General features: G+C 38.2%; 2 protein-coding genes across 4 annotated transcripts; one reads left to right on the forward strand and one right to left on the reverse strand.

The window, feature by feature from the left end:
- Positions 1-1,468: 1,468 nt before the first annotated feature.
- Positions 1,469-12,889, reverse strand: cnot10 (CCR4-NOT transcription complex, subunit 10). 3 transcript variants are annotated; one of them, XM_086079066.1, is made up of 19 exons: positions 12,692-12,889; positions 11,055-11,143; positions 10,169-10,330; positions 9,925-10,075; positions 9,648-9,784; positions 9,356-9,430; positions 9,211-9,294; positions 8,278-8,395; positions 7,963-8,112; positions 7,662-7,864; positions 6,887-7,008; positions 6,574-6,753; positions 5,508-5,588; positions 5,313-5,426; positions 5,104-5,234; positions 4,016-4,051; positions 3,786-3,913; positions 2,704-2,779; positions 1,469-1,833 (listed from the first exon to the last, which is right to left on the reverse strand). In XM_086079066.1, the coding sequence occupies exons 1-19, from the start codon at positions 12,705-12,707 to the stop codon at positions 1,691-1,693; spliced, it is 2,196 nt and encodes a 731-aa protein (XP_085935192.1). In that variant the 5' UTR covers positions 12,708-12,889; the 3' UTR covers positions 1,469-1,690. The 3 variants fall into 3 exon arrangements, with proteins under 3 accessions (XP_085935192.1, XP_085935193.1, XP_085935191.1); XM_086079067.1 differs by having other exon boundaries at positions 4,016-4,048; positions 9,648-9,787; XM_086079065.1 differs by having other exon boundaries at positions 9,648-9,787.
- On the forward strand, positions 11,333-15,920 carry calhm6 (calcium homeostasis modulator family member 6). The gene is made up of 2 exons (XM_086079068.1): positions 11,333-14,022; positions 14,848-15,920. Exons 1-2 carry the CDS (start codon positions 13,477-13,479, stop codon positions 15,262-15,264), a joined length of 963 nt encoding a protein of 320 aa, XP_085935194.1. The 5' UTR covers positions 11,333-13,476; the 3' UTR covers positions 15,265-15,920.
- Positions 15,921-17,676: the final 1,756 nt, after the last annotated feature.

Below are 17,676 nucleotides of genomic sequence, written 5' to 3' on the forward strand. Positions count from 1 at the left end.
TCTCTCTCACTCGTCCGCCAGTTCTACTACCAAATGTTTTGCAGCAAGTTAAATTGGATTGTTTTGGATTCAGTCAAGACATTTTGAAATTGTGACTTGTTAAAATAAATATGTGCATTAGTAGTAGCGGCATATCTGCCTGGAGATGTTCTGGGTTTGAATCTTGGCTCAGGTCTTCTATTGCATATTTTTCACCTCAAAAGGTGCGAATGGTTGAGACCAGTCCAGGGTTCACCCTACCTTTTGCCAAAGTCAGCTTGGACCGGCTTCATCTCACCCGTAACCCAAATGAGGATAAAGGCCATAAAAAATGAATGGATGGAATGTGTGCTCATTTGGATTTCTACAGTAGTTGGATAGATTTAAGGCCACATAATCTTAATACTGTGCTTTTTCTACATCCAATATTTACAGTTGTCATAAAATCCCTTGGCAGAATTTTCATTTATTCAAAGCCAAACGTATTTTTTATAGAATTAATATTAACCTATAAAACTTTTCAAAAATAGCACTTAAAACACAAAGAAAAAAAATAAGAGTCCCTGATCAGTCATATTTCCCTGAGAAATAATCCCAATTACACTTAATTGATCTGAAAACTATGAAAGACATAATATAAATGAAAGACAGGCCCAGATGATTTATTCATACTCGAGCCCGCGTATTCCACTGAAGGGCGAACATTTGCGTGTTGATTTCACGTCAGGGTTTGTTAGAAGTCGCGGCATTTTCTAAATGTCCTCTAAACTGTCTTAATGGTCTTTAAGACTGGTTAGAGAACGATTAGCACGTTTAGTTAAACACAGACCTTGACGAACCCTGACATGAAATCCACTTTTGCTGGCGTCACAAACGTTCATCCCTCAGTGGGATGACATCGTCATCTTTATTTCAAAATACATGTAATTATGTATACTATTTTATCTTTTATTTTTTTTATCTTAATGTGTGTACTGTAAAATAAGCCTTAGCTCAATAAAAGTGAGGAAACACTAGAAACGTATACTATAGTAATGTAAATGTAATAATTAGTTTGACACCTTTTTTTTTTCTTTCATTTTTGTGGTTGTAGTAGTTTGCAATAGTGAAAAGAGCCGGGTCTATCTAATAATTTGGTTAACTCTGTTATGGGTCAAAAATATGGTAGCAGGCTTGGATAGTATTATGCTGTGCAATGTTGTGGCTTGCATTGAGGCAAAGTTAAGATATGCTAAAGTTGCCACAGTAGTCCTATATTGCATGCGGTTTCCCCCCCCCCAAACCAATTTCACTGACCATAATTTGTTCCCAGGCCATACCCATACGGACACTATAATGTGCAGCCAGTCTAAATGATCATTTTATGAAGAGTTTGATTTTAATCCACTGACAAATGTATGAGTTACAGTTAATAAAACACAGTCTTGCAACATGGGCACAGAAAAAAACAAGTGTAAAACATGAAATAAAGAGTCGCATATAGTCATCATATAGTAAATAAAATTTTATTTTGTGATTCGGACCTACAGGCAAAATGAATTAAAAATATGTCCTCAGCGGGCCTCAGTTCATGATCACTTCTCACATCGGCCAGCAGTCCGATTTGCATTTCAAACAGCTCCTGATGCTGAGGCAAGAAGCATAATAAATAGCAAAGCTCCTCAGAGTGCGCGTGTCGGTGGTCTAAAGGGGTCAACGTGAGTATGGCGGCTCATTTACGCTGGACTTGTGTGAACGGCGAGGGAAGCTGGATGGGATGCATGGGTTTCTTGCGGGAATCAGGCGACACCCTCTGGACCGCCGTGGGCAGCAGCTGGTTGCGCTTGATGATCTGCAAGGCCAGCTGAGTATTCCCTGAAGACGTGGACACAGGTGATGAGTTTTGAGGCCTCACTCGTATTTTCAACAGGCCTCGGCACAAAAAACGTGCGGAAATCCTGGCTACATAACACAAATCCAGTGTTTGGGATTTTTCCTTATAATTAGGACTTTTTTTATTTTTATTCAGTTGTAATCGTTTTTTAAATTCAGATAGTTGTATGAGTTTTTAGAGCAAGTTTGTTTTTATTTTTATGAAAATGATTTGTTTAGTGTGTGTGTGGTTTAAATTTTTTTTTTTTTCCCAAATCACTATTGGACCTTCTTTGTTCTGTATAGCCGAACAGTCATACCAAAATAAATGCATTTGAAATTAACCCCAAAAGCTCATGTATGATATTGACAAAAACAAGTACATTTTTGCCATAATTATAGTTTTATAAATGTGAACTTTAGTTTCTGGTAGTTTTCTTTTTTTTTTTTTAAAGCATTTTAATTTAAATGTTTTGTTTTTTCCCATTAGTTTTTGTCAACTATAATAACCCTGGTTCGGCTTTCCTTAGATGTCACTATTTTACACTATACCAGATAGCACCCAAGGACCACATGAGTAGCCCTGTTCTAAAAATAACTAGCTAATGATAGGACATCGTGATTTCCTAGGAATTTTGTAGAAGTGATTGAAAATGTGAATATTAGCAGAGATAAAAAAATTAATTAAGTGTTACATATTGATATTCATCTGTTTCCTAATTACTGTCAGAAACCATTAACATGATCAGTGTCTTCACATAAATAATCGTTAATATAACAGTACCAAATCACGGGAAAATTAATACTTTGACGTGCACAGATGCAAACTAACAGCAGAGCGAACGTGTTTTAGAGTTGGAGGTGGCAACTGACCATTCTGCAGCTCCAAATAGACTCCCAACAAGATGGCTTCAGGTGGAATCTCCTTCGTGTTCACCATCGAGGCAGCCTGAGAAAGACAACAAACATGAAGTGTAAATGAAGTGTACGTTCATCTGAACAATCGAATCTTGAGAAGCATAACATGGGGAAGCTATATTGTAAATGTGGGAATTAAATGAACAAACTACAGTGCACTGGCACAGAGGAATAAAATAAACACTTGAGACAAAACCCCATGATGCTTAACGTAGAAGTCAGGCGAGTAAATCACTACTCCATATTTTTGATTTAACTCATTCACTGCCATTGACGGCTATAGACGTCAAAAATTCTTTTGAACTATTTCTATTAGTTTAACATTTTTTCCCACTTTTGTTAAGAGTATAAAAAAAACTATAATTTTTTGTGTGTCTTAGAACAGATATAAAATTTGTGATTAATCGTGAGTTAACTAGTGAAGTCATGCAAATAATTACGATTAAAAATTGTTATCGCTTGACGCCCCAATTTTTAATAGTCCTTTCTTAAAATTAAAATTAAAAGATTATTGCTTTTATTGTCCATAGAGGGCATTAAAAACAAATAAAAAATGACTTGGATATCACACTAGGGTTTTTAACTAATTCACTGCCATTGACGGCTATAGGCTATTTCTATTAGTTTAACATTTTTTCCCACTTTTGTTAACAAGAGTATGAAAACCTAGAAAAAAAATATTGTAGCTATTGAAGTCATGCAATTAATTACAATTTAAAAATGTAATCGCCTGACGCGATTTAAAAAAAGAGAGAAAAGATTATTAAAAATTAGGGGCGTCAGGCTATTAATTAATTTATTTTTTTTCTGCATGACTTCACTAGTTAACTCCCGATTAATCACAAATTTTATATTTGTTCTAAATGTTAAAAAAAAATCTAGGTTTTCATACTCTTGTTAACAAAAATGGAAAAGAAATGTTAAACTAATATAAATAGTTAAAATGAATTTTTGACGTCTACAGCCGTCAATGGCAGTAGAATAAGTTAAGAATAATGTCGACCAATCGATGCAATGTGACCGCCGACTGCGGTTACCTGCTGAAGGCACTTGCGGGCTTTGTCATATTCGCTCCGTAAGCAGTAAGCACTGCCCAGGTTGAAGAGCATCATGGCCCGAGCTGAAGTCACACTGCTGGGGTAACAAAGAGGAGTCTGCTTGCCTGCTGCAAACACACAATGGCCCGTCAGTGTCACATGCTGCCTTAAAACCACGAGGATTCTGCGTTATTTGGGGATTTGTTTGGGTAGAAATAAAATGGACTCACAAGATTCAACGGGGTCGTCTCCTTTATCAGAACCTGCTGAGAAAAACAAGATGTATATTCAAATTTGGTACATTCCTGCCGACAATGCTTAAAATGTATACTAAATTTGATTCAAAAAAATTCTGGCTCTGTTAAAACCTGCCAGGTTGAAGATATTTTAAAAATGAGACCAAGATTAATTATTTCAAAAACAGTTCACCCAACATTCATAAAAATTAACCTGTAAATGTACAAAAGCTACTAGAACAGCTGAACTTTATTTTGGGTTAATCGGGACATTAAATGCTGACTGTGTGCTGACTCTCATTTAGGATGAATTTGAATGCAACCGGTCATTTGTGAGCAGAGCCACAAGCCCAGTTTTAAGAGGGTGTGCAAAACTGTTTGGCTCCACTTTCTAAAACTGCTCGCAAGTTTATGCACGTTTACCTCATGCAAATACGGTATATTTTAGTTCATTGGTAGTTAATTTTAAAGTGATTTATAAAGTTATTCAAAGTTAAGCTAAAAGAAGTGTAAAACATCGAGTCAGATTTGTGTGTGTTTTTTTGCCACTAAGTGGCATTAGCATTTCATATTGGACATTGGTGACAGGAAGAGTAAATTTTTCAAATTAAGAGCAAATTAATTGGAATATGATGCAATTAATTGATTCCCGCCCATTTTGTTCATTGTAAATTACAACGAGGCCCCGGTCTCCATATTCTTATCATATTTATTATTGTTGAACTGTGTTATAGTGAAAACATTGTTTTGCCTTCACTTGAAGTTTCATACCGATGCGCATTGGCACGAGTAACGAAGCTCACCTGCAAACGAGCCAGAAACGAACCCAATGTTAGACAAAGTAGTTGTCGAATAAAATATGCCTCATGTGCCAAGGCGGACATATAATTTGCCTGTCGGCCCGTTCGAGGGCTATATCAACCTAGCTCGGCGCTAACTGCTAACCGGTGGCGTTTTCATTTCATTCATGCTTCTGAGCAATGTATTGAATGCTTTTCGATGCCAGTTAAGGCTTCATTTTCACAATAGCATTTGAATGACTTTGAATGCTTTTTTTCACGAGCCAGGGAAACACAGCACACCTGGGTCTTGCTCACTGGTCAGCACCCCAATTGACACGTCGATGACATTCTCCGGGTTGAGGTGCGCGATGGCATCGGAGATCCTGTCCAACGAAATGAGGGCCTCGGCCGCGTAGAGGTGACCGAGGAACCTGAAGGCGGCAGGGATGCAAGCCGCGAGTCAACGGCGGTTGGATGTTGAGGTCCGGGAGCACTTCGACAGGACTTACTTGAGCGATCCTGACACCTTGGTTTGATGGAGCAGCTTCTCGGCGTGATTTAAAGCCATCAGGTTGTCTCCTAGTGCTAAGGCCACGTAGGCACTACACGCCAAGATGGAGCACCTGCACATTAAACATGGTGGCATCACTCCTGTGTTTGCTTGAACAGCCGAAGGTGCGGATGCGTCGCGTCAGTCCAATTACCTGAGGTTTTCCACTTCCTGCTTTCTGAGAGGGGATGACGGCGCCGCAGAAAGCAACCTGTCGGCCTCCTGACCTTTCCCACTGCAAGACAGATGATGTTCATCAAAGTAAAACAATTTGTTCTATGCAGCCCAACTAGTCTAAAAACGGTACAGGTATTCTGATTAATATTATAACTATGTAGAATATTAAGCAGCAATATCCACCAACTTCTATCATTCTCAAGAGATGGCTATTTTGCCACTTGCTGTCAACTGACATGGCTCAGCTTGCAAACGTCACATGACCAAACTCAGAAAACAAGTTAGCCGTGATCGGTCGTTACCCGAGCCCTGAGCGACTGTGATGTCATTTTTCAGTCAACAGCAAGTGACAAAATGGCCGCCCACCAAGGTGGATGAAAACGGGTCAATTCTGCTGCTTAACTTACATTCCATAAACACAGTATCAATCAGATTACCACGTTTCGCGCTAGCGAGGCCGCACAAAACATCAAACAAATCACTTCATCTCAAAGTCATGTTTTTATTTTATTTTATTTTTTAACACTGGATATTTGCTACTCAGCAAATTATCATACACTCTCAAAACAGAAATAACCCAACTAGGTCAAAAATGGACCGATCCTCTACTTGGGTCAATTTGACCCAACTTTGAGTCAAGAAATGGGCCTTTTAGTGGAAAACAACTCATAAATATTGGTCAGATCCTTTTCTTGGGTCATTTTGTATAAAACGACCCAGAAAGTTGGGTCAAATTGACCCATTAAGTGGATCCGTCCATTTTTGATTTTAGAGTGTATGCACATAAAACAAAATGTATCAATCATTTCTCGCTGTAGCTTGTTTTCTTTTTTTTTTACAAGTGTCAGTCTGGCAAAATAAAACAACCTAAACAGAAAAATGTAATGTCAATTTGTCAATCAAAATTCAATCTTTAGGTTTGGAATAAGAACAAAAGAAAACCTCATCCGAAACTTGCTGCACACAGCTAATCAGATTTTGTAATATTTGTGCTTCTATTTCTCGAAATCTCTTGTAGTCTGCGTGGTGTGTGCATGCCCAACCTGCAGGCGTCGCTGTTCTCGCTGCCACTCTCGGTGCTTCCGGACTGACTTGAGCTCTTGGAGCTGTTCTCCATCTTGACGTCCTGCTGTTGGTGTTCAGGCAGCAGCAGCAGAGAGTTTCTTAGGCAAATGGCAGCAAACTCCATACTGGCTACTGGGATGGCTGCTGATTGGCCCTCACTGCCACACAGCGCAATTTAGTCAATCAAAAAAAGATCACCAAGAAGATTGTGTTTAAATGGTCAAGTCGCGTGTGTATTTTGTTTTATTTTATTCGATGATTAAAGATGATATAGTGAGCTCTAGTACTAACCTGTAAATGGTGTTCTGCATGGATTGGGATGCCAACACAATCTTGCGATGGTATCCCTGTCCGACAATTGACTGAACAATGCCTTTCTTACAAGGTAAACCTTTGCTTTCCTGTTCTGAACCCTGCAAGACAACAAAAAGGGTCTCAATGACAAATTAGGGAAAGGTGTTACCCATATTAAATATGATCCTTTTTCAAAAAGGCATGACACACATATATTCACTCTTAAAAAAAACATGAAATTAATTAATGAATTGATGGAGTTTAACCGCCTTAATATAATGTACAAAGCCCATCATGAAATTGTATCAATTAGCATCCAAATCAAACTTAAAAAGGGGAAAGTGTGTACAAATTAAGAGGAACAGATATTTTTTCCCCAAACCTAAATACAGAACAAAACAAAACGAACGATGTATTTCAACTCAAGGTGTCAGTTTGTGGAACAATCTGGATTATAAAACTAAATAATCTCAGTCTATTTGTATTTTTTTTTAATGTATAAAAGCACAATTATTGGAAATATATATATATATATATATATATATATAGCACAAGGTCATACTGTTGAATTATTTTGTTTAATTGTTACATTGAAAGCATTTTGCCTGCTTGCTGTCATTTCAGGGCAGATTTAGTCCCCTTTGTATTTTTTTTTTTTTTTTTAAAGAATGAAAATAAAAAAATTGAATTGAAAAAATCTAATTGAATTGAAAAGTCGGGTTAAACAGCTACTTAATCCCAAAGGAAATTATGGCAATTTGATTTGACGTACCCCCTTGTTAGCCGAGATGCAACACTCCGCAAGCCGCAGCCACAGTCGAGGGTTTGAATGGTAAACCTGCACCGCCTCAATCAGACACTCAAAGGCGGCCAGAGGCCTGCCGATGTGCAGCAGCTGGATGCCGCAGTTATACAGAAGCTCATAGCGTTTGTTGGCTAGCAGTGCACACATGGGGATACCTGTAAATTTCTTTGCTACAAAGTAAAAGAAGTGTTACATACACAATCATTGACCGCTGTTGGTGACCTCAAATATATAAATATACCAACTGAACCAACTTTCTTTGACTCACCTTGCCCATTGCCGCCATCTCCGAGCTGTGCACAAGTGTGGTCATTTTCTTGTAATGCCTTCTTGAAGTAGAAAATGCCGAGATTATGTTTCCCCATCGCAAAGTGAATGCAGCCGAGATTGTTCCAGAACATACACCGAACACATTCGCCTGGGTGGGACAGAAGAGAAGTCAAAAAACCAAAATGCAGTTAGTAGTTAAACAAGTGAAAGCAGATTCATATAACACAGATGCTAAAACAATTTCGTTATGTACAATAAGTCCAAGCTTAGCAGACAAAGGCAGTCGGAAGAGGCCAAATACAGTCACAGTCACCTGTCTTGATGGGTCCGGGGTGTTCTGCTATGTTGGAGCTGTTGAGCAGCTTCACTGCTTTCCGGTAGTTACCTCTCAGATACTCAAAGTTGCTCTTAAGAAATAGTGATGGTGCAGACTGACCGGGAACAGGAGTAAGAGCAAAGACAGGGGGGAGAAAAGCAAGTTTTAAAACTCCAAAAATTCTTCAAAAAACTAAGTTAATATGTCGGGGAAAAGGGGAACCCACCCCAAAACAAACCCCAAAAATATATGCTAATCCACAGGTGCCAAACCACGAGTATGCCCGGGTCCTCTGTATAGTCAAAATACAGTAAATATTTGTATAAAAACAACATCTGAACCATAAATATAAAACAAATTAAACAAAGGAAGTACAGTGGTGACCTGGTGTGCCTTCTTGTGTCACATGACGCATTCTTACGCTGCTATAGAACTATTGTACGCCAACCCTCACCTCAAAATGTCAGGAACGCCGTAAACCGAGGACCCCCGTATTTTATTTAACATGTTAAGTGATACTAGTACTGTCTAGTATCTGTAAACAAACACAATTTCGTAATAGAAGCTAGAAGTACAGGAAAACTGTTAGTTGTTTATGTATGCATTATTTCCCTGTCTAACGAGTTAAATGATTCAGTCATATAGTTCTTTTATTAAGCCAACCTGATTACTTTCAATCAAAATTCAAGCATTTTTCAAATCTTGATCATGTGTTCCTTAATGTCAAGCACCTGTGCTTCCACTACGGGACATAAATACACATTAGACTGTCTCTTTGCCACAGACTCTCAATGGGACTCCAGAGCTAGGAGAGAAGCTAGCACGCTAGCAGCTAGAAAATAGTGACCTCAAAGTGTACACCAGTGATTACAACATGATTGTGACAAGACCAACAGATAATGTTAATAAGATAATAAGAAAGAGACTCACATTTCCTGCGGTGTTCATCACTGACTTGATTTCCCTTTTACACGCTTTGGAGGATTTCATCTGAATGTAGGCTCTGACTCTGTACTGTAAAGGGAGCAGAGGAGTCATTATGGAGGCGAGCCTAGCGCTCCTCTAGCTAGAATACCTGGTGCATCTTTGATTTAGCTGCCTCGATCAAGGCTGAAAACTCTGCCTTCTGGTTCCCACTATTTTTGTTGTTCTGGAATCAAAAAATGTAGTTAAAGCTTATATAATTTGTTTGGACAGCATTCAGAACCTTCCACAATACTACAAATGTTAGCATTAAAGCTATCAACCAGGGATGGCTGGGCATAATATTTCATTAGTCAGATAGACTTTATGAATACTTTGCATCTGAGTTCCACTTTAATTAGAAAAACTATGAAATTGTGACTTTCAATTTTTTAATTGAGTACCTCTCCTTTGCCGTTCTTGTTGCTTCCTTGTGCCGATAGCTTATCGAGCACCGCCAACAGGTGGAGGGCCTTCTCTGGCTGGAACGTGAGCAGGTACAGATCCACCAGCAGGAAACACACAGCCTGAGCAAACTTCTCTTCTAGGACAAATAACAGAATGACTCCATGCCAAACTGGATGTCGACATTACAAAGCACGACTCGATAACATCGTTACGTTAAAGATCACAAACATTTGAAAGCACATGAAATCGTATTGTCATTTCACCACAACATACCAAACGGTTCCAGAAATTGATAGAGCTTCTCTCCAATAGAAATTGCTTCTGAGTATTGTCGCATATGATAGTGGATAATGGCTTGGTTGTAGTACAACAAACTGTTTTCAACATCATCCAACCCTTCGACATCTTCGGTGGCTGTGTGAACCTGGATGATTTCCAGAGGCAAAAAGTGCCGTTATGTTAAGTTAACATAATAAGCTGAAAGGATCTGAAGAAATATGGATCCACAATCACTTACCTGGGTCTTCATTGTCATTAGGCTTTGCTTAAGGTGTCCTGTGGTAGTCTGACCACTTTTGTAAAACTCTACAATAGCTTTATTCAAAGCGATCTTGTAGTCCTCTTTATTTAATTCATGCAGAGCTTCAAGGTGTCTCAAAGACTCGTCGTATTTTCCAGCCTGCGAAAACAGTATAGGCATGATGATCTGATTGAGGAATACGTTCCATTCCATTCAAAACCAAAGATGTAACAGAAAAACTCAATTTTTAATTTTTCAAATTTGTTAACATGAGATTCTGACTTAACATTTTTTTTATATTAGCACAAATCCATTGACCGGGCTCATTCATGAATGTATCATACAGTGACTCACTCAGTCACAGTCATCTATCTGCAAACCTAAACTGATGATGTCACAGAGTAAGTGTATCATTGGCGCACGTTTGTGGTTAAATACATGTTGGAATGCCTCCGAATGTCAAATTATGCCATAATGCTCCATAAAAATCCTGAGTTGAGTAAATGTAAGTTTACTGAAATAATGGTCGACATAAGCCAAATAATATTGCCAATATTCATCATTGTGGCAGTCAAGCCACAATGAGAGAGAAAGGCTCTAACTTAATTATCAAATATATATATATTTTTTTTTAAGTTCAGATATCTCAATCATTTAGATTTTTCCCCATAGAAAACACTTATGAGATTTATCCCCTTTTTTTTCTCCCAAAAATTGTGAGGTTGAAAAAAAAGAAGAAAAAAATAAAGAGTCCCCCTTGCCCTCGACCCAAAATCAATTATATGCTGATTTTTACTATTTACATGTTGGCCTGGTCTCTATTCCCCTGCGAATAGCAGGGTCCACTCCAATGATTCATTAAAATTTTAATGTGAACACTCACCATAAACGATTCATATGCACTGGCTGCCATTTCTTTATCGTGGTCTGTCATTCCAGGTGACGAGTTGTCATGCTTGGCCTCGTTTTGCTCTGATCAGAAAGAATAAATGTGTCAAAAAGTGCAAAATGACGGTTGCTTGTCTTGAGGTAATGCAATTTAATGTATCGTTTTCATCCAAATCAACCTGGAATGGCTATATTGCTTTGTTTACTGTCATCACAAAGAACCCAAAAAATGCCTATGAAGTTTGAACCTACACCTACAGTAACAAAGGAAGGCAACCCGTAGTCCAGAGCTGCAAATGACTCCTTCATCCATCTGGTATGGCTCACCATGTCTTTGCAAAATAAATAATGCCCAAAAACTTTTTACGAAGAAGAAAAAGGGACAATTGGCTTTTCCCTGTCAGGGGTTGTCACAGCGAGTGACTCACATGATATATGCTAGGCACGGTTTTTACACTCGATGCACCCTCATCCATTTTTATCTGGGCTTGGGAAGGACAGTCGCTGGGAATCAGCGTACAGCAAAAAGGGTCTTCAATTAGTATTCGGTTTTACATTTGTTATTTTTTCTTCATTTGAAGATTATGTTGATTCTGTAACACTAAAATACACCAAACCCCGTCTTAAAGGAGCAAAACATATATTTACTAGGTAAAATAAATACTTTAATGGCTATTATTTTGCAAGCATTGTTCTTTATAGTCAGGCTTACAGTTGACTGCATGTGATAAAAATAATGCCGTAAAGCAGAAGCCGTTATTTGAAACGAAGTGGATATTTTGCTGTGACCAGCAACTCGCCACTTAGTACTATCATGGTTAACGCGTTCACCACATAAGTGTGAGGTCACGGGTACGAATCCCACTCAGAAATAATTTTTAACTAAAATTTTTGACAAAAGCCTATATGCTCTGATGGTTATTGTCAGGCGGGTATAGCCGATAACAGCAGGTTATGGTTAGGCCGGTAATGCCAATAGCAGCCTATCTTCGGTGGCAAAACAAAATAAAAACTTCGTGAAAAGACACAGAAGGGGCTGAAGCTAGGCAAGAACCACGCCAAGTGCATGACTCGCGAATGACCAATCAGAGTCGTACATGCTTTTTTTTTTCTCGAGCAACGAACCATCTTCAAAAACGTGAAACATTATAATTTCATTATTAGTTTACTTAGTTAATTTAGTATTATATTTGTTTTTACCAATACAAGTTTAAAAAAAAACGAGATACGCAGTGTTATCATTACTTTAGATGTCAAAATGGTTTTGGCTCCAGGTGATTTTATATTCTGTGGGAGACGCTCCAAATGGCTCTGTTGAGTATTTAAGGTTGCCGGCAAGTAGTTTCATCTTTGCAAATATTCTTAAAAACGTTTGGTAGGGCAGCATGCATGTCAACGAAGGTGAAAACTGACGAGGTGCAGAACTGCTACGGAGCTAAAGAGCTCTGCATATTATAACACATATTTGTTTTTGTTTTTAAAAACGGTAACATTGGCGATCACATACACAATGTTAATCAGAGGACTGATAAATAGCATCGAAGTCCATCTTTTCAAGGATTAGATCCAAGTTGAAATGCTAGTTCAACTCCTCCGACTTGCTAACTGGCTAATGTTAACCAATGCCCTTACCTGTGTTTTCTGCCATGTTTTGACCTTTCTGACTTCAGATAGAGATGCTCAATCTGCACGTAAAACGAAATAAACTGTCGGTTAAGATTATTTGCTAAATACACTTAAATAATGTAATCGTTAGTGTCCAATGTGTTCAGCATAGAACAAAAAATCTGTCGCGATTCAATTCATATGCTTCTTTGTGGGTAGGCGTCAGTTTGCAACTACGCCGTAAGAACAAACCAGCGCCCTCTATGGATTGGAGTAAAATTACAACAACAACAAAAATATTCAGTACTCGAATAAAAGCACAAAATAGGTTTGGAACATTTGCATAAGATTATCGTCAGACTTGAAACAACAAAATATTCAATTATTGTAAAAAAAATGTTTTTTAACTTGACTGACCCACAACAAAACATTAATGACAAAGGCATAGTAGGAAGGGCATTATTTAAGTATCATTTTCTATAAAATTGTTGTAAGTGAACGGTGCACCTCTGCAGAGGAGATAATACTCCTTCCGCTTTCTCTGACAATGAGAGCGCCACTGCCACTTACTGTAGTGGATTTGCAATTTTTTATATCCACTTATGTTTATTACCTTGCTTTACATTCATCCAAACTTCCTGTGACAACATTTGAGCATGAATTGTAACGTTGCTGTAACTATATACCCATGAATAACCCATAGATAGCTGACACCTGTGGGTGTTGGTGGTTTTAGGGGGTGGAGGAAGAAGACTGAGTGGTGATGCCACACTCTTATACATACAAAAAAAAAAATCACACGCCAGTCAGAGATGGATAAGTTTAATACCGTTCTGAAGATTGCCAACAAACAGACTAACCTCGGTTTTGGGTTAGTCTCTTTGCTGACAGCTGGAGGAGAGCAGATCTTCTCTTCGGTGCTCTTCAGATGTCCCTGCAATGAGCTGAACTTCATGTACGGCATGGTGTTCCTGCTGGTACCTGCTCTGGTTCTGCTACTGCTGGCTTACATCTTAAGCAAGAAAATGTGGAAGATGATGACAGGGTTTTGCCAACGTGGGACCGATTTGTTTTGCTGGAAGAGGATGTGTCACTGTGTGAAGATAATATTTCAGATCAGCACCACAGCCCTGGTGGCACCATCCAGCTGGATAGCCGTGGCTCTGCTAAACGGGAGCTACTTTGAGTGCGCAATGACAGGTGTAAATGTGAGTGATTACAGTGAGCGTCTCTGCGGAGGTGCTACTTCTACTTCTCTGGTCGAGTGTCGAAAGGAACTCCACAAGTTCCCTTGTGGGAGAGGCAGCAGTGTCAGTGACAGAGAAGCTGTCCTGCTCACCCTCAGGGCTCACTCACAGGTCAGTTTTCATGTACTCCAAAGCATTGCTCAGCATCAAACGGCATTTCAACCTTGAAACATGAGAATTTGCAGTACAGTGTATGCAAAAGTATATGAAAAAAAAACAATATTTGAGAAAATAATAATGCTTTAAATTAGGGGTGTGCGGAGATTAATTTTTTTAATCGTAATTAATCGCATGACTTCAACAGGTAACTCATGATTAATCGATTAATTAAAGTTTTATATCTGTTCTAGTTTGCATGCTATTTTAGCCATTGATACAGCAATTTCATAATAATTCATAACATTGAGTTAAAATTAAAAAGATGTACTGTACTGTAAAAAACGAGTGTGATATTGATTTGTATTGAGGTCATTTTTCTGGCATAATTACATTTGCTCAATGCATTTTTCTTTTCATATTTAGAGCTATCTAATCTTCAACATGAAGTAACTTGTGAAATTCTGTACATTTTAACAATTGTAAAATACAACTTGACCCCAGTCTCCACAGATATATGCATTTTTATTATTAAATGTATTACTGCTAAATTTTGACATGAACGTCTCTGCTGCATTGCACCTGGAATTCCCCCAGTACAGAAGGGGCGGTCATTAATCGCACATTAAAAAATTTGTGGTGTTAAAGAACTTTAAATTAAGTCAAAATTAACGCACTCATTTTGACACCCCTATTATAAATATCTAACAAATACAAAATAGCACTTTTGAAACAATTTGAGTTGCCTATGATATTTGCAGTAACAGTGCCTTGTGTCTGACAGCTCATTTTAATTATTTCAATTTCCTCTTGTTCTACATATTGCGTCTTGTGTCACAGATCATTGGCTGGCTGTTGATTGCATCTGTCATGTTGTCCAACCTTTTGTTGACCTGTTTGGCCCGATGCACCTCGCCCGTCAGCTACCTGCAGCTCAAATTCTGGAGGGTTTATTCTCAGGAGGAGAGCAACCTCATGGATTCCTACAGCATGATACATGCCAAAGAACTAGCAGAGAGAAACCTGGAAAGTTTCTTCAAACAGACAGCGCCCCGACATGTCATCACCCCTTCCAACAAAGATTGGGCGAAGATCTCCATGCTCTACAAGTTCAGCACCAAAGACCACTACTACAGCACATTACACAAGTATGTGGAGACTGGGATGAAGCGAATGGCCTCAGTTAAATCAGTTGAGTCACCTGCAGATAATCCAGCTGTTCTTAATTTTGTGGATGAAGGCGGGATGGGATTATGAGGACGGATGTCAGATGGGTAGTCCATTTTAGACTTACATTTGCCAAAATACTGACTATGTTTGTAAAAGGCTTGTTTAGGTCGGTAAGGATACACCATACATGAATACTTTTTAATTATTTTATTTTGAATTTTAAAAGGTTTAGTTTACCATGTTTGGGAACTTGGCAGACTGCGTTACCCCTCGATGGATGTTCCGGCGTATTCTATTACATGCCACTTGCATTTAGTAATGTGGTCAGGTTTTAGACTAGCTAAAAGCAGGTCTAAATTTTGGTGCAACGGGATTTTGGTGGCTTTGATCGTATTTTATGACAACAGCGTGGGACAATCCATCTGACTCATTGTAGAAATTAAATTTATTGAGCAAATTATTTTCATAATCATTTCAAAAATATTTCAATAGCACCCCCTGAGGGCGTGGCACAACTATAGTTGATGAGGTGGGGGTCGCACATTGACACGATCAGGGGGGAAAGGTGGTCTCTAAGTGCCCATCCATATTTTTCAGTATTAAATGAAATGCATCAATCTGGTGTACTTTGAGGGTCACATGGAGAACAAATAGATATAAAACAACAGCCGAGAGTAGTTCTCAAATTGTGGTTTAGTGTGGGCTCCTAAAACTTATTTTTGTCTCAGTCCACATTATAGTTGTTTTTTTCTCTTAGAAGGCCCTTATGGCTATGAAAACCATAAAAATATACTGTATAGTCACCTCACCATTTTATTTCATATACACAAGTGTCTCAGGAATTCATTCTTATGTATAATAACAGAGAATTGAATTTGGTGGTGATGGTGGTGGGGGGATTTGTGAAAAAAAATAATAAAAAATAAATAAAAATGCAGGAAACAATCCCAAGCCTTGAGTTTGACACATGCGCTCTAGTGGTACGTGAAAGAATCACTGAATTGAATGTTCAAGATGTGTTTAAAGTTGCAGTAGCTTCACCTTAAAAAAATAAAATAAATCCAGAACAATATTTTTGCTCAATGTAGTTGTATTTAACTTTTAAATACAGGTTCGGCTTTCCAAATTTATTGGAGTACAGAGTTTATTTAAATTTTATGCGCAATACATTTGAATTGAATTAAGTACTTTTTGTATTTATTTTGTATAGTTAAGTGCAGTTTTAAAGGAGAAGTCAAGTCAAATATTTTCTTTCTTTCTTGTATGTTCTATCAAGCCCACTAGTCTAAACACGGTAGTCTGATTAATACAGCCACTATGGAATATGAATTCAGTTGCAAAATCTGTCCCCTTGTATCCATCTAAGTGTAGCCATATTGCCATACGCTGTTGACTAAAAATGTACTTCATGGCCAAAGGGCTAAACTCATAAACGTTACATGACCAAACACAGAAAACAGGTGAGCCGTTTTAACAAGTGGATTTTTCTTCTCAGGGGATGGGTCAAATGCGGAGAAGGAATTTCACCCCACTTAGGTGGCTGTGACAATCAGCGGTACTTTAACTTTAACTTTTAATATTAAACGTGCTTTGTGCTTAGGAATAAAACCTTTGCCTCGATTCAAATAAACACTTGAATCTACTTTGTGACTATAATTTCATGTTAGTCACTTGTTACTGGGTGTACAGAATTGGGGGGTTAAACCACTGGACGAAAGAGGTCATAGTACTTCACAGACATAACACAGATAATTGACTTTTGAATAAACAGCAAAATAAGAATAAGCACTGTATTTGTGATCCTTTCTGGACCGGTTGGCACAATTGGAATATGTCTATTGAGTGTTTGTGCCGTAATGCATTTCTTATGTATGTGTTGATGATGTTTCACATTAGCAGCCTTCCACAAGGCACTTAGTCTGAGTAGTCACTCTTGTGAGGCTTGCGACAGACAAACCACTGAGAGGATGTGTTTTCGTCTTCATTCTGCAGAGCTGCTGATGGTGACTGGCTGCATTGCTATAACAATGGTATGTTTTGTATGGAAACATTCAATAGAAGAAGTGGTGTCATTCCGCATGATTTGCTGATTGCGTGTTTCCTTCCTCGCATGCCGTGCCAAAATACATGATTTCATCATGATATGATGGTTTGAAATTTTATACTTGCAAAGGTGGGTTATGTCAACATACTACAGTATATGCATCTGACTGAAACGGATTATTTTACTTTAAAAAGGGGGGGAATAACTGACAGATTGGAAGTGTAAAGTGGTTGGCTTGAGTGGTTTCCGTGTGCTTACCTTTAACTCACTGCCATTGACAGCTATAGATGTCCCAAATTTTTTTTTTATTAGTTTAACATATTTTTCTATTTTTGTCAACTAAAGTATGAAAACCTAGATTTTTTTGTACATTTAGAACAGATATAAAATTTGTGAAGTCATGCGATTAATTACGATTCCAAATGTTATTTGCCTGATGCCCCTAATTTTTAATA

Source organism: Leptonotus elevatus, chromosome 6 (assembly GCF_054856555.1).
Source record: "Leptonotus elevatus isolate MCC_2025b chromosome 6, RoL_Lele_1.0, whole genome shotgun sequence".
Lineage (NCBI taxonomy): Eukaryota > Metazoa > Chordata > Actinopteri > Syngnathiformes > Syngnathidae > Leptonotus > Leptonotus elevatus.

Excerpts from the sequence above, each read along its gene's own strand:
- calhm6 (XM_086079068.1), top strand. The coding sequence starts at position 13,477 with ATGGATAAGTTTAATACCGTTCTGAAGATTGCCAACAAACAGACTAAC. Across the intron at positions 14,023-14,847 it reads CCCTCAGGGCTCACTCACAG|ATCATTGGCTGGCTGTTGAT; the intron begins GTCAGTTTTCAT and ends CTTGTGTCACAG.
- cnot10 (XM_086079065.1), bottom strand. Across the intron at positions 9,788-9,924 it reads TCAATTTCTGGAACCGTTTG|AAGAGAAGTTTGCTCAGGCT; the intron begins GTATGTTGTGGT and ends TATTTGTCCTAG. Across the intron at positions 9,295-9,355 it reads CTAAATCAAAGATGCACCAG|TACAGAGTCAGAGCCTACAT; the intron begins GTATTCTAGCTA and ends CTCCCTTTACAG.